General features: G+C 40.4%; 1 protein-coding gene across 12 annotated transcripts in view; it reads right to left on the bottom strand.

The window, feature by feature from the left end:
* The window catches only part of LOC102078118 (CLOCK-interacting pacemaker), a 46394-nt gene extending 30248 nt beyond the window's left edge, over nt 1-16146 (bottom strand). The window contains exons 1-7 of one of the 12 annotated variants that reach the window (XM_025911031.1): nt 15961-16133; nt 15749-15822; nt 14444-14488; nt 14004-14053; nt 12284-12489; nt 11676-11842; nt 1718-3312 (exon numbers count right to left, since the gene is read on the bottom strand). In XM_025911031.1, the coding sequence (XP_025766816.1) occupies nt 2122-3312; nt 11676-11842; nt 12284-12489; nt 14004-14011 (1572 nt within the window). In that variant the 5' untranslated portion in view covers nt 14012-14053; nt 14444-14488; nt 15749-15822; nt 15961-16133 and the 3' untranslated portion in view covers nt 1718-2121. The other 11 variants (XM_025911029.1, XM_025911030.1, XM_013273591.3 and 8 more) reach the window with 11 other exon arrangements.
* Nucleotides 16147-16381: the final 235 nt, after the last annotated feature.

Here is a 16381-nt window from a genome sequence, read left to right as displayed (position 1 = left end):
TCCAGCCATTATGCCTCGCGGCTAGCCGTACTTGTGAGAGGTAGGGCTCTAGCGGGGTTAGCCCGTTGTATTTCGGTACCTTAGCTGGCGTTGCAGGCGTCACTGCTCGCTGTCGGGGGCTCGGTGTGTCGGTCGACAGAGGCAGCCCATGAAGCATTGCCCTAGCGTCTGTCGCGACGGGCCGCCGCCGCGGTGCGCTCGCGCCGTCGGGACCCGTCGGGGGACCTACATGGCCGCTCGCTTCCTCTCTCCTCGATCGCCAGCTTCCCAAGCAGCGGATGCTCTCCTCGACAGCTTGCTCCAGCCTCCGAATGTCTCTCTCCATTATGGCGAGGGTGAGCAATCCCACTTCTGACACCAATGTGGCGAGCTCAGTCATGGAGGAGACAAAGGTTTCTTTGGGAGCACCCGTTTATTTGCAACCGGCCCAGAACACTGCCGCTACCTCCCTCCTCAGCGCGGCAACAACACATAAAAACAACAAAAAAAGAGCGCGTCACTCATCACCATGACAACAGTAAACAGAACTATAATAACAAAACCCCAAAACAGCCCTGACCCGCTACAATATGTAATGAATATACTGTAGCGGGTCAGGGCTGTTTGGGTTTTGTTGACAGCTGTGTTCTGTTGTTTGAGGCGGCAGCGTTATGTTGCCATGGTTACCATGTGACGCGCTCTCTCTGAGACTGTGTGTGTTTTCTGGGAGAGAGAGCGCCTTTTTCTTGTTGTTGTTGTTATGCTAGTGCTGCGCCGAGCAGTTGGGCTAGCGGCAGTGTTCTCCTGTTGCAACACGTTCTCACTCCCAAAGCGTAACATTTTACGCTAGGTGACAAATCGTCAACATATTACGTTTTCGGGCACCCAACGCGTTCCTACGTGACGACATCGGAAAACTGCGGACACATGAGAACATCTTCGCTTTTTCCCTTAAAATCGCTTGGGAAAACACTATTTCACGTCATTAAAGTGCGGGTTAAGGTTAGGAATACGGTCATGGTTAGGTTTAGGGATAAGGTTAGGTTTAGGCTTAGGGATACGCTTATGGTTAGGTTTAGGGATAAGGTTATGGTTAGGTTTAGGGATAAGGTTAGGTTTAGGCGTAGGGATACGGTTATGGTTAAGGTTAGGAATAAGGTTATGGTTAGGGATAAGGTTATGGTTAGGCTTAGGGATAAGGTTAGGTTTAGGGCTGCAATACAGGGCTGGAACCCACCGCGTACCATAACAACGTGGAAGGTCACCTTTCGCGTTCCTCAGGAACGCCGCGGGACGTGACAAAACGTCGGGATGTTACGCCTCGGGCGTGAGAACGGGCTCCCTGTTGAATGCAAATAAACAGCTGTGCTCCCTGGCTAACACTGCGGGAAACAAGATTAAACGATACTTCTGTCTCCTCCTTGTCTGAGCTCGCCACAATACAATTAGCAACAGTAATACAAAGAAGTACCTAAGAACCTAACCCTAACCCCCTAACCCCAACCCTAATATATAACCCTGGAGCATTTTCTTTTTTAAGGGATAAATTACAGACTCAAGCTTTTTGTATCACTGCACATTGAAGCTTTTTATTAGAAACAATTTACAATACTGAAACAACAGTATGACAGGACTGCTGACAGGAAGCATTGTTTTCTGAAGTAACAAAGCAAAAGACTGCTGTCACTCTTCAGTTGCTGAAATTCTCCACAAGAGACCCGAGTCGTGACAGCAAATGTGCTTCTGTTTGTTTTTTAACATGCTGTAGGTGCCTGACTGAACATATAAGGCCTGTGCACATAAGGTAAAACTATTGATGAAAAATGGTCACCTGGAATGAACAAATCCCTGACAAAATGTAGGAAAATATCTAAATCGTGTTCAACATTAAGTTGTGTGTATATATATATATATATATATATCAGTAAAAATCACCCTTTCTATGACCATTTTTCATTAGTTTTCAATTCAATCAAATGCTTTCTTGTATTGCTAGGTTGCACATGTTTCTATAACACATCCTCCTCTTCACCAAGATTGTAGAGGAGATAGTTGCTATGTGTTGAAGTTTCTGGAAAAACAGTAAAATCACTTAAGTCCTTTTCCATGACTGACTCATTGTGTCCTTGTTTATGAACAGATCTAGAAAAAGAGAGACAGGGACATGAGCTCTGAACTGTAAGCATGGTCTGCTTCTTTTGTATCCGGTGAAGGGGCAAACAAGGGAGAGGGCAGTGATGTTCCATCATTCATGTTGTGTATAGACACAACCTGTGGTAGGCTACTTTGCATTTTAGAGGTTTCTGTGTTATCCTCTGTGTAGTCTTGCAGTCTTATAGTCTTCCTCTTTTGGTGGCTGCTGCTGAGACTTTCATCATCTGAAAGCACCAAGTTCGGGTAGGCGCCTGATTCTCTCATAATTTGGAAGAGTTTGTCAAGGCTATGTGAGACTTCAGTGCCGCTGTTTTGGCTGGCCTGGGATAAGAGGTGGGTGTGCTGACGTAGCTGGGTAATTTCTGTCTCTATAGCAACATTCTGCTTTAGCAGCTCCTTGGTGCATAGTGTAATAGCCAGCAGGCCCAACTGGTTGAGAATTTCTGCTGTGTTGTGGAAACGGCGCTGGCGTGTGGAAGAGCTGTCTAGAGCTAGGTGATATGGACTGTGAGCTGTTGAAGAAGTGGGAGATGAAGAGGAAGGAGAGGAGGATAGGGGAGAAAAGGAAGAAGGTGAAGAGGGTATGTGGGAGCTCAAGATGGACAGTGAGCCTAAATTTTCAGAGCTGGAGTTTTTGTGACAGTGGCGGGACTTGTGTTGGGTTTTAGATGAGGCATAACTGGGCAGCAGGCAGTGAGATAAGCTGAGGATAGGAGGAGGATGTCCTCCTCTGACTTTATGCTGGAAATGGACTTTGTCATCTTTCTGTTGCTGCTGCAGGAGGGGAATAGTAGTAGATACAGCTTCCCTCTTCTCTTCCTCAATGCATGCTCTCTTGCTCTGGCTTTGGCCTTCACTGCAAAGCTCTTTAACACCATCTACTCTGATACCTTTTCCCTCATGGATTTTCTTCCTGGGGTGAGGGGCAATATGAGGGTAAGAATTCAGGATGGGCAGATACGAGTTCTTGCTATGGTTCTGGTTGCTGCAGCTGCTTCCTTCTTTAAACTGACCTTGTGGTGGAGGTAGACAGAAAGAAGGTGTGGGGGCACAGGAGGAGGTGGCATAAATTGTTGGCTGTTGGATCAGAAATACTTGAGTGGGTGTTTTACCACTGGTAAGGCTATGCCAACTTCCACCCCATCCCAGAGGGCCATGTAGAAGCTGCCCTGATCCAGACTGTCTCACCAGGAGGTTGTGGACAGGGTTTTTCAAACCAGAAGAAAAATAAACAAACAAACACAAGATGTAGAGGAGGTTAAGGTCAAAAAGAGATAAGCCGTAGGGCACAAAAACAATCATATACACATCATCTATGCACTGATATGGATGTGTATTACGTATACAGGTAAAAATGATCAAATTAGCAATTTTAAAAAGAAAGAATCAGAATCAGAATACTTTACTGATCCCTAGGGAAATCATTTTTGGTTACAGTGCTCCAGTATAAACAAACAGTAACAAAGACAGACAATACACTAAGTAAGAATAGCACAATATATACATGCATATATATACATAAAAGTCACTTATTAATAAATAGCTGAAAAAGGAAGGACGTGCAAAAAAGGTGTAGCTATTGCAGTAAGAAAGATCAACAAGAGTCTAAAAAATATTCAAATCCGGTTTAACCTTATTTTCTATCTGAAAAATAAAGCAAACACATCGTATATTGTGTGCTTAGCACCGAATATCGGCCCAAAAAGGTTTGAAACTAACTGATGAGGAAACTCAAGATTTCAGTAGAGGTAGCTAGGGTGATAACTAGGCTAATGGCTAAAAGTACTATTCTCAGAAATTGGTGGAGACCAAAACAAAACTAAAATTATTATGAATATTAAACAATGCAACACACTGGAATGGCTCAAAATTAATTTCAATGTGTCGTCTTGATCTGTTAAGGTAAGGTTATTATGTTGTCACATACATCCAATGAAAAAAGAGCATATGACAAAGATATTATGAAATCATTTCCTAAATCTGTCACATAATCTCTTTCATGAAAAAGTAAATACACCTCCACATTTCTTATATCTTCAGATCCATTCAGTTACATCCAGGGGTTCCAGATTAGCTACCAAATATTAAAACCTGTCTGACTTATTCAGACCTCTGACATCAAGAGTCAGGTGTCTCTGTTGTATTTTCCATTTCATGATATGCCAAATGCTTTCAACTGGTGAAAGGTTTGGACTGGACAATTCAGCAACAAAAATGTATTTTCTACAAACCCATTGTATTGTTATAGCTGCAGTATTTGGTTTACCATTGTGTTGGTAGGTATTCAAGTATTCAATGACAAAAAATCATAAGCGTCCTATATTGATGGGAGTTGAGGAGAGTTCTCTATATTCTCAAAATCTTTTAATGATACTATGCACTGTAGATGATGACATATTCAAAGTCCAAAGATCAGCAGCCCAGCACTTCCTTTCAAAGACCTGAGCACCAGAGAACCACCTTGGAGAGCAGTAAAAGAGGTGATAAAGAAGGCTGAAGCATCAGAGCCCAGAACGAATGGCCTGCCTTACACATACTGAAAGAAATACTCAATTTTGCTGCACAGACTTTGTGCCAAAAGATTAGGGATTTTCTAAGATTAACCAATTTTGAACCATGTTTCTTATGAGTACAGCTAAGATTTTCTTTTCAGGCTTGGAAACACAGATTACAACATACCCGATGGAGAATGGTTACATGGGCACCTCATTCCAGAAGGGAAGTATCCTAGGGTTTATATTACCATACTTAGCAAGCAGAGAAGCAAGGGTAATTGCCAGTTGTCTGGCTAGACCTAGCCAATACATATGGTTCAATTCTCCATAACCTCATCAAGTCCTTGAAAGACAATAAGTCCCAAATAAGATCAGATAGATCTTATTCATGATGCGATTCAGGACCATATGGCAACACCGCATGGCAGGTTCTGGAGAAGGGATACACCATCTCTCCTGCCTTGTTTATCATGGGAATCTCCTCATTACAGCCAGGTGTGGCAGAGGCTAGGGGACCAGAGACCACAGCAGGAGACAGACACCCCTTGATTAGAGAATTCATGGATGACCAACCACATCACATGGGCAGGTAAGATGGGTCCTGAAGCCTCTGGGAGATCTGGCATTGTGTGAAAAGATGTTTTCCAAGGTCAAAAACTTACAAAGCATGGTGATAAGGAAGAAGAAGGTGATATCCCAGTTAAATCCCTCATAAAGTGGTATTTTTTATTTATTTATTTATCCTTTATCTATATTTAGCTAGAAAAAAAATAAGAATCTTGTATGGAATTATTTTTCTGTCAAAAGTCATGCACGAGAAAAAAAACATAATCCGAGTAAGTAATTGAATTTCACAGGCACAGGTATTCACTGCCTCTCACTCTACACACTCACTCTAGCGTGTAGCTCTTTATGCTCTCAGCAGAATCCTGGTTGCTCAAATCAACTGTTTGAAGGCTGAGCCCAAAGGAAGCTGGGATCCTAATGTGATTGGTCACTTTGATGGACACTTCAGGTTACTGCGTTAAACCGAGTTACACTGTGGCAAGAACATAAGTGCCGCTTTAAAAAATATTTGTTTACAATTTGGAAAATAACATTTGCCGGATTAACTATCAACAGTTGTTTGCTACTGTTTGCTGTGTAGCAGGGGAAATATTGACAACTTTCACTGGATTACTATAGGCTGAGTCTTGATGCATGTTCAACCATCCAGATAAGGAAATCCCAGAAAGCTGATTCTGTTCAACTGGACATAGCTTTTTCGGCAGGAGATACATTTTGTCACTCATCCAAGTGACTTCTTCCATCTCAAAGATCCACCAATCTGGCCTCCTGCCCTGGACCTGCAGACCATAGGGAAATGCCACACATCTATCTGTTTTCTGTTGTCACTGCTCAAATGTTCCTTGTACAGGATTCTTTAAATTCTTGTAAGTATAGTTTAAATAAACTTTAAAGTTAAAGTTTATTTGGTTATTTACAAACCTTAATAGCAAGAACAATATTAAAGAGCTGTTTCTAGTAGGTACTTAGATCTGTGGTTATTAGTAAAATTATTGTCCTCCAGTTCAACAAACAACAGTGAACAAATGCTCTGATCAAATGCTGATTATCAAATTTTTACAATTGTTGAGGAAGTACCTATCCCAAATCCCATAAAAGTAGTAATACTACTCCCATACTTATAAAAGTAGTAATGCTACAGTATTTGAACAGTATGGAAAAAAACTTTTGCCAAAACAATGTCGGACTCTGTATTTTCTCTGGTCCCCTCCCCAATCAGACCACGAGTGACATGTTTAGCCACAAGTTCTCCTTAAATTGCTGTCTGTCTGAGTGGTGTCCAAAAAATGATGTGGGCTTTACAGATAATTGGGAAACTTTCTGGAGGAAACCTAGTCTTGTTAGGAAAGACGGCATCCATCCCACTTTCGATGGAGCAGCTCTCATTTCTAGAAATCTGGACAAATTTATTAAACCCCCCAAAATGTGACTATCCAGAGTTGGGACCAGGAAGCAGAGTTGCAGTCTTACACGCCTCTCTGCAGTTTCTCTCCTCCTGGTATCCCTCCAAAACCCCATTCCCTTAGAGCCTGTGTCAGCTCCCAAACAGACAAAAAACAAACTAAAAACCAGCACAAAATGACAAAGAAAATCACAAAGAAAGAGCAATACGGTATCCTCAACAGCGCCAAAGAGTAAAGCAGTGAAATGTGGATGATTAAACATTAGGTCTCTCTCCTCCAAGTCTCTGTTAGTACAGGAGTTAATAATTGATCAACAAATCGATTAAGTCTACCTTACAGAAACCTGGTTACAACAGGATGATTATGTTAGTTTGTCATTAGTTCATTAGTCATTCTACTTATCAGAAACCTTGAAGCACAGGCTGAGGGGGCAGTGTGGCAGCAATTTTCCACACCAGCCTATTAATCAACTAAAGACCAAGACAGACTTTTAATTCATTTGAAAGCCTGATGCTTAGCCTTGTCCACCCCAGCTGTAAAACTCAGAAACCAGTCTTATTTGTAATCATCTATCGTCCACCTGGGCCTTACACAGTGTTTCTCTCTGATTTCTCAGACTTTTTATCTTATTTAGTGCTCAGCTCAGATAAAATAATTATTGTGGGTGATTTTAACATCCATATAGATGCTAAAAATGACAGCCTCAACACTGCATTTAATCTGTTATTAGACTCAATTGGCTTCTCTCAGAATGAAAAAGAACCCACCCAACACTTTAATTACACTCTAGATCTTGTGATCATGTGGCATAGAAACTGAACATTTAACAGTGTTTCCTTAAAACCCTCTCTTGTCTGATCTTTTCCTGATAACATTTAAATTTACAATAATTGATTACACAGCGGTGGGGAGTAGACTTCATCACAGTAGATGTCTTTCTGAAAGTGCTGTAACTGAGTTTAAGAATAAAATCCATCCACTGTTAACATCTTCAATGCCCTGTACCAACACAGAGCAGAGCAGCTACCTGAACGCTACTCCAACAGAGGTCGATTATCTTGTTAATAATTTTACCTCCTCACTATGTATGTGAAAAATAGAGCCTCAAATCAGAACTACTTGACTCCCTGGTATAATCTTCAAACACGTAGCCTAAAGCAGATAACTCGTAAGCTGGAGAAGAAATGGCGTATCACAAATGTAGAAGATCATCATTTAGCCTGGAGAAATAGTTTGTTGCTTTATAAGAAAGCCCTACATACAGCTAGAACATCTTACTATTCATCACTGATTTAGGAAAATAAGAACAACTCTAGGTTTGTCTTCAGCACTGTAGTCAGGCTGACAAAAAGTCAGAGCACTGTTGAGCCAACCATCCCTTTAACGTTAACAAGTAATGACTTCATGAACTTCTATACAAATAAAATTTTAACCATTAGAGAAAAAATTACTCATAATCATCTCACAGATGTAACATTATCTACAGCTACTTTCAGTACCATTGATATTCACTTAGAGTCTTTTTCTCAAATTGATCTTTCTGAGTTAACTTCAGTAATTAGTTCCTCCACACCATCAATGTGTCTTCCTACAAGAGTGCTCAAAGAAGTCCTACCATTAATTAATGCTTCAATCTCTAATAATTGGCATGTATCACAGGCCTTCAAGCTGGCAGTAGTTAAACTGTTACTTAAAAAGCCATCTCTTGACCCAGTGGTCTTAGCTAATTATAGGCCAATCTCCAACCTTCCTTTCATCTCAAAAATTCTTGAAAGAGTAGTCATCAAACAGCTAACAGATCATCTGCAGAGGAATGGCTTATTTGAAAAGTTTCAGTCAGCCCCATCACAGCACAGAAACAGCTTTAGTGAAGGTTACAAATGATCTTCTTATGGCCTCTGACAGTGGACTTATCTCTGTGCTTGTCCTGCAAAACTTAGTACAGCGTTCAATACTGTCGACCATAACAATCTATTAGAACAATTAGAGCATGCTGTAGGTATTGCAGGTTCTGTGCTGCAGTAGTTTGTATCATATCTATCTAATAGACTCCAATTTGTTCATGTAAATGGAGAGTCATCTTCACACCCTAAGGTTAATTATGGAGTTCCACAAGGTTCAGTGCTAGAACCAATTCTGTTTACATTATACATGCTTCCCTTAGGCAGTAGTTAGTAGTTAAACTGCAGGGATGCCTTAAAGACATAAAGACCTGGATGGCCTCTAATTTTCTGCTTCTTAATTCAGATAAAACTGAGGTTATTGTACTTGGAAGAAAATCTTAGAAATATGGTATCTAACCAGATTCTTACTCTGGATGGCATTACCTTGGCCTCTAGTAACACTGTGAGGAACCCTGGAGTCATTTTTGACCAGGATATGTCCTTCAATGCACATATTAAACAAATATGTAAGACTGCTTTCTTCCATTTAATATTCAATATCTTCAATATCTCTAAAATTAGAAATATCCTGTCTCAGAGTGACGCTGAAAAACTAGTTCATGCGTTTATTACTTCTAGGCTGGACTACTGTAATTCATTATTATCAGGAAGTCCTAAAAACTCCCTGAAAAGCCTTCAGTTAATCCAAAATGCTGCAGCAACAGTACTGACAGGGACAAGAAAGAGAGAGCATATTTCTCCTATATTTCCTCCATTTATTGGCTCTGTGTTAAATCCAGAATTAAATTCAAAATCCCACTCCTCACATACAAGGTCTTAAATAATCAGGTCCCATCTCATCTTAATGTGGCCCCATCTTATCTTAAGTACCATATTATCCCTTTAGAGCACTTTGCTCTTGCACTACAGGCTTACTTGTTGCTCCTTGAGTACTTAAAAGTAGAATGGGAGGGAGAGCCTTCAGTTTTCAGGCCCCTCTTCTATGGAACCAGCTTCCAGTTTGCATTCGGGAGACAGACACTAGCTACTTTTAAGATTAGGCTTAAAACTTTTCTTTTTGCTAAAGCATATAGTTAGGGCTGGATCACGTGACCCTGACTCTGCCCTTAGTTATGCTGCAATAGGTGTAGGCTGCTGGGAGATTCCCATGATGCACTGAGTATTTCTTCTTCAGTCACCTTTCTCACTCACTATGTGTTAATAGACCTCTCTGCATTGAACCTCTGGCTCTCTTCCACAGCATGTCTTTCATCCTGTCTTCCTTCTCTCACCCCAACCGGTCGCAGCAGATGGCCGCCCATCAGGGAGGGGCGGCCATCTGTTCTGCCGGAGGTTTCTTCCTGTTAAAAGGGAGTTTTTCCTTCCCACTGTCATCAAAGTGCATGCTCATAGGGGATGATGTGATTGTTGGGTTTTTCTCTGCATGTATTATTGTAGGGTCTACCTTACAATATAAAGCACCTTGAGGTGACTGTTGTTGTGATTTGGCGCGGTATAAATAAAATTGAATTGAATTGTAAAAGTACCAGTGTTCTGCATTAAAATATACCTCAAACTCTATATAATTGTTGAGTCATTAAAGTGTACACCACAGCTGGAACTAATTCACTGTAGCTAAATCATACAATAATTTATTAACTGATTTATATTTTATATTAATCCATTCATTCTCATGTGCTTATGCTAGGAGGCTGGAATCTATCCCAGCTACCATATGGTCAGTGTCAAGGTACACCCTGGATAGGTCGCCAGCCTGTTGCGGTGCTCTTCTTCTTCCAGCTCACAGCTCTCTGAACTCTATGGTTTCACAGAAAATTAATAGTAAAATCTGCCAAAATTACAGTACTGTACTTCAAACATTCTCATCTTTGAGCTGATATTCCAGAAGAAGAAGAGTGAGGGTGATCCAGAGTAAGAACCCAGTGAAATATTTGCATCACCTCTAACAGTTTCCCTGTGTAATATTTATTTCTAATATTCCAAAACTAAAAGTGGATTGAGTAGTAAAGTGGTGAAAAATGGCAGGATAGAGAAGACTCTTGTGTTTCTAAGCCAGTCGGCATTCATACCGTAATATCTGTAAGAAAGAGCAACAATATTGTAGGTGCAGCTGGCGGTGCGGTTAGCTGGACTGTGACTTTGCATGTGAGGGCTCACTGTGGGTGCAAATGTGGGAGAAGCGATTGCTTCGCGTTCCCATGGTGCTCACTACAGAGCTGTGCGTTAAATGAGGCAAGGAAGCAAAGAATTTGTCTCGAGAATTTTTTATAATCGAATTATTCAGATTACTTGATGAATCATTGTAGTCCTAAGTACAATCATAGGTTGCATAGAGGACACACATGCACATCCAAATCCATACACCAGAATAAAAAAAAAGACACCATCAGCAACTGGAACAATATATAACTCCCTTCTCTGTTAAACACAGTAATGTGTAACATCCATCCTGCAAACTGTGTGGGAAGCCCACATTTTGTGCCATATAGCCCTCACCCTGGGGAAAAATGTGGTGGCATGACTAGGTGGGATTGCGATACCACACAAGCTGCAAGTGCAACGACTGCAGGAGAACAGCCAACTACTGCAAGGAGAACCAGAGCCAGCATCCTCTAGAAGGCACAAGAGTAGACCCTGGAAGGAAGCTGTATCTCCTGCCTGTTGTCCAGACAGATTTGAGGTCTGAACTAGTCATCTAGTCAAAGCAGGAATTAGAATTGGGGCATAGAGGGTCCCCAGCAGTCAGTGTGAACTGTGCTCAGGGGGTAGGAGGGAAGAGGGGGGCTGGAAGTCTGGAGCTTTTGGCAGTGATTTAGCCACCACTGTGGATCAAACAACCGGAGGGCGTTATGAGTTGAAACATCAAGTGAAGGTTGGGCATCGCCTGACGACATCAGCTCCAGGCCAAAGGTTACAGTTGCTCTGTAAGAACTGCATTTGGGGCGTCTTTACATGTATTGAGCAAGACAAATGGCGGACAGATTTTAAACCCTTTTGAGGCAAATTAAGTATCATTAGTACCAGATACTTTATACATTAAACTGACTGGACTCTACTAAACAGAATAGTGACTGGATACATTTTAAAACTGAGGTTTTATTTTCTCAAGAAAAAACACCTATTATGCCACATGATTGAGCACCTGAACAAGAAAGTTCTTCTGAATATCTTACCGGCTTGAGCACCAGGCAAACTGGGGGGATATTCTCATAAGAAGTCATGTCAGGGCCTGCAGGATTTGCATTGTTATTGTTTGAGCATTTTCTGCTTTCCCTGTGAGATTCGTTCACACTGCTGCGTTGATCATCTACATCAGTGTGCACAGAGTCGGAGCCAGCCTCTGAAAGACAATGATTATATGGAAAGATTTGTTCAAATGTTTGAATACAGAAAAAACATGTTAACTTATTATTTGTCAATTAAATTTCAACATATCAGCAGTGATTAACTAAAGCTCAGCAAAGGGCAGTTTTGGTTGCACAATTACTGATTCAATCCACAGAAATTTGAAAAAAATCTAGGCAGAAAAATGAAAACAGTTGCTCTTTCAGTGTTGCCAAGACATCAATGTCATTGCCAAGGCAACCTTAATTAAGACACTCTATCCCTGCATGGAGCTGCATAATTATAATGAATTACAAGTAAGGAGTTCTTACTGAAGAAAACATTATTTTCAACTACATGTTCATGTGTCCTGACAAAATAAAAGGCATTCATATTTAACTTTTGTTAAGTCTTAACAGTATTCTTTGGGTCTGTGTTAAATCCACATGCAACCTACCTGAGTACCCTGAGTCTTTTTCTGAGTCCTTCTCTGAGTCACAGTAGAGCATGCAGGTGCTCTTGTCACCCATTCCAGACTGCACCCTGTGAGTGCCACCCTGAGATGCCCACAAGGTGGCACTGTTACTCTTATCCTTGGCATTCTTCGAAGCGCTATGGGTGTTATGCTCTCCATAAGGTTCCTGTTCTTTTAACATTCTGAAACTATAAAAAAACAAACACTTTTTTTTTAGACAAAAGACATATAGATGGATTTTTTCCATACTCCTGGTGGTAAAGATTACCAGTATAAGCCTACATGAGGAAAATGATTACATTGATACTGGCAGTATCTGAATAAGAGGTTTTTTGTTCTTGTGCATGCACTCAGGTAAATAGGTGAAGTTGAACAACATATGTATACTATCCAGGCTGGTTGCTGGATAGTGAATACAAAATGAACACATGGGCAGAGAATCTTCAACAGTCAGTGTTCACTGTCACTGTCAGGAATGTACAGATAGGTTTTTAAATATTTGGACACAAAACTTAGATCATAAAGTAAGGAAATTTTTGTTTGGTTGATTATTTCTTTGTTGTAACATTGCTTCTTTGCAATTAATCTTAAACCACCCCCCCCACCCCCCCCCACCCCACCCCCACTGAAGTAAGCCACATTCGTAATACAACAAATTTGTGGGTTTAGCAGCAGAGTTGAGTATGTGGCCTGTGAGACCAAACAGCCAATCTTTGGTCTCACAGGCCTGTCATGACTGCCCTTCACTGTCAGGCCTGTTTGCACTGGTGTTAGTAACATGTGCACTAGAACTTGAACTAGAACAAGAACCAATAACAGGGTAACAGCTTTTGATGGAGGTACTCTGATGGTGTGGAGCAGCATCTCACTCACTGGAAAAAACAAATTTGCAATCACTGGCAATCTCATTTCCACAGTCTGGCACCAAACTCTGTCCTCCAAGATGGCAACGCTCACCCCCACAGAGCAGGGTTTCTAAGACACTAGCTCCAGAATTTGAGAGTGGAGAGGATGGATGGTCTGCAGTCCGGGCGTGTTGTTTGTGCCAGAGTGACCAACAGAACCACATAGTTTGACTTGTGACAAATGCTAGTTGAAGAATGGGATGCCATCCCACAGCATTTTGTGACTAAGCTGGTGACCAGCATGAGGAGGAGGTGCAAGGCTAGTGTGTGAATGGTTCTTCCACATGCTATTTTCAGTATGTCTGATTCTTGCTTGTAAACAACACCAAACAAGAGTCAATAGCAGAATAAACTGATTTGGCAAGTTTTCATGGGTGAAACCTACATACTCAACTCTCCTACTCAACCAACAACTGCATTTTCTTTAAAATATGGCACCATTTAGGGGGAAATGTCACAGGATCAGATGTGGACAGGTTGCTAGTCTGTTGCAGAGCTAACACAGGGAGACAGACAACAATTCACACTCACATTCACTCCTACAACCAATTTACAACCACCAGTTAATCATATATACATGTTAGGCTAATCGACAAGTCTTCCTCCCACACTACAACAGGAATGTAGTTGGCAACATTTCTTTGATTTTTGGTTTTTCGGCCTAATGATAGTTTAATTTACTTGGATTGACTTCTTTTTGGTCCACATATTGAGAATTCCACAAGTTTCACACTTGGAATCAACTCATGATTTTAGCAGTCTAATTTGTAATGAAACAATGAGGAATAAGATCTCACCTGGCCATGAAATTACATCCCGGTCAACTGTTCAATTAATTGTGAGCCTCCTAAAATGAGGGAATATTTATAAAAATGGTTGTGATTCGTAAATAGTGGGCAAAAATTGTTCTGTTACATCCCTTGCATTAAAGAAAGTCTGCATTTCAATCACATCTTGATTATCTAATTTAAAATCCACTGTGGTGGTATGCAGAATAACCATTAAAAAAACTTTGTTTAAAGAACTCATGGACCTAACTGTAAACAAGAGTGACACAGCACATCCAAATGTATCTAATCAGAACTAGAGTGAACAACAATAAAATCTCAGAATGAAAAGAAAACCCCACTAAGACTAAAATCACATTTTTGAGAAACAAATGTTCATAATAACAAATTCTTTGTGGAAAGTATTGAAGGTAAAGTAAATACGAATACTGAAATTGCAAAAGACCTACCTCATCATCCAGTCCTGGAAGCTTAGTGGCCTGGAATGTTACAACCTAAAACATTTTTCATTTTTTCAGTCTTTCACCACCTCCTAAATGGTTAGATATCATTTCTAGAGTGGTCTTTGTAAAAAATACACTGCCAAATTGCAATTTTATGCTCCGTCTCATGTCCATGTGTCTTTAACAACTCATTTTCTTCTTCCAAAATAGAAGTCTCCATAAAGACATAGGTTGGGTGAAATACAAGGAAGGAAGTGTCGCTTCTTTTACATATTGCATAAAGGAAACATCCCTTGTGGCAGTTCTTGTGATTATAATAATGTGTGAAAAAATATTTCCCACTGCTTTCAACCAGCTTAACTTGTAACAGAGGTAGCTCTTCTGGAAACAAAGTAAGTAGGTTCAGAAGACCTTTTTCTTTTTTTCTAAATCGATGACTGTACAATATGCTCTAGTTCTTCTTGAAATTATAGATCTACACAAAATGTATACTCCAAGTAGTCACAAAATATACATTTGTATTATGTGGCTATTTAATTTTTTTTATACAAGAAACCCATCAACTGTATTTGAAGTTTGTAAAGTCTTTAAATTTGTATTTTGAGGATTATAATGATGCCAGAATTTAAGGTGCAGGTTCACACAGAATTGGAATAAGTCAGTCTTGGTTGGTAAATCATCTGTGCAATTTGTGGTTTAGAACATCAAGGAAACACGTTGCAAGAGGAAAAAAAATCTATTACAATAAATTTTCATAAAATCAAACATTTCTGTCATTTCTGGAGGAGAGCATAATATGAATACCACCCGCATGACTAAAGCAAGGCTTGGCTGATACAGTCTATTTAGCATAACAGTGTACTGTATGGTGAATGACGTTAAAAAAAAAAAAAAAAGACTGCAAGTTAACGACTTGTAAGTCGGTCAGCTTTGAAAAGTTGCAAGAATGGACAATAATGCATTCAAGAATAGTCTATTTTTCATCATCATGTGCTTTTCTGATATATTCTGTGCAAACATAACAGCATGCACATGCTGACGAGCCTGCAGCAGAAGGAAATTGATAAGACGCTATGGCAGACTGTACAAGCCCACCCCCAACACCATTATGTAATACAATGCTTGCGCTGTTCAGTGGAAAAACGTGAACCTGTTATAAATCCAAATGGAAACTCGCCATTCACTGACTGTACGACTTCCACAAAAGATTTAACAAAACTGACTCTGCCATATTAGAAAAAAGGGAGACGAGGCTCAGACTAAAACTGTTCAGTTATCCTTCAAATGTGGAACTCCGTACAGTTTACTCACCTGTCAGCACCTTTATCTTAAGAGAAAATGCTCACTCCTGGTAGCAGAAGTCCGCCAGTCCTAGGTTTAAAAATCTATTTTGGGTAGAAGAATCATATATATGACTATTTATATCCTTTGCCTCTGCCAGTAGCAGGAAAAAAAAAATCAAAGCTCTACTTTGCTGAAGTGATGCATGAAGAACCTGCTATAAGGAACGTAGGCACACTAACCGTGTACTGAAGGCATCCATGACGTTCATTTACGTAGCCAGATAATAAGCGGGTCGTGCACAGAACAGTTAGATGCTGACGTAACGCCAATGGTTTAGCCAATCCCGCGCAGAGACACGTGATTAGTCGGTGACGCCGGACAGGCCATGTGAGGGTTGAGCTTGGTGCTAGTATGGTGTGTTTAACTGCTGTCGTAAATACAAAATCAGACGTTCATGTGTTTCAACGTAATTTGAAATTTGAGAAAGCAATAAGCGTAGTAGCATTCTTAATTTACATTAATTCAGTGATTCTCTTACTTTTGAATTTACACTATAATAAAAAAAAGTACTATTCGATCTTAATATCCTGACAAACGTGTTTTGGTTTTGTTTCATTTTCTACCTTGTGTTTACAATATACATGTTATAAACTAATATCA

Source organism: Oreochromis niloticus, linkage group LG10 (genome assembly GCF_001858045.2).
Source record: "Oreochromis niloticus isolate F11D_XX linkage group LG10, O_niloticus_UMD_NMBU, whole genome shotgun sequence".
Taxonomy (NCBI): domain Eukaryota; kingdom Metazoa; phylum Chordata; class Actinopteri; order Cichliformes; family Cichlidae; genus Oreochromis; species Oreochromis niloticus.
This window is presented reverse-complemented; position numbering and strand designations above follow the sequence as displayed.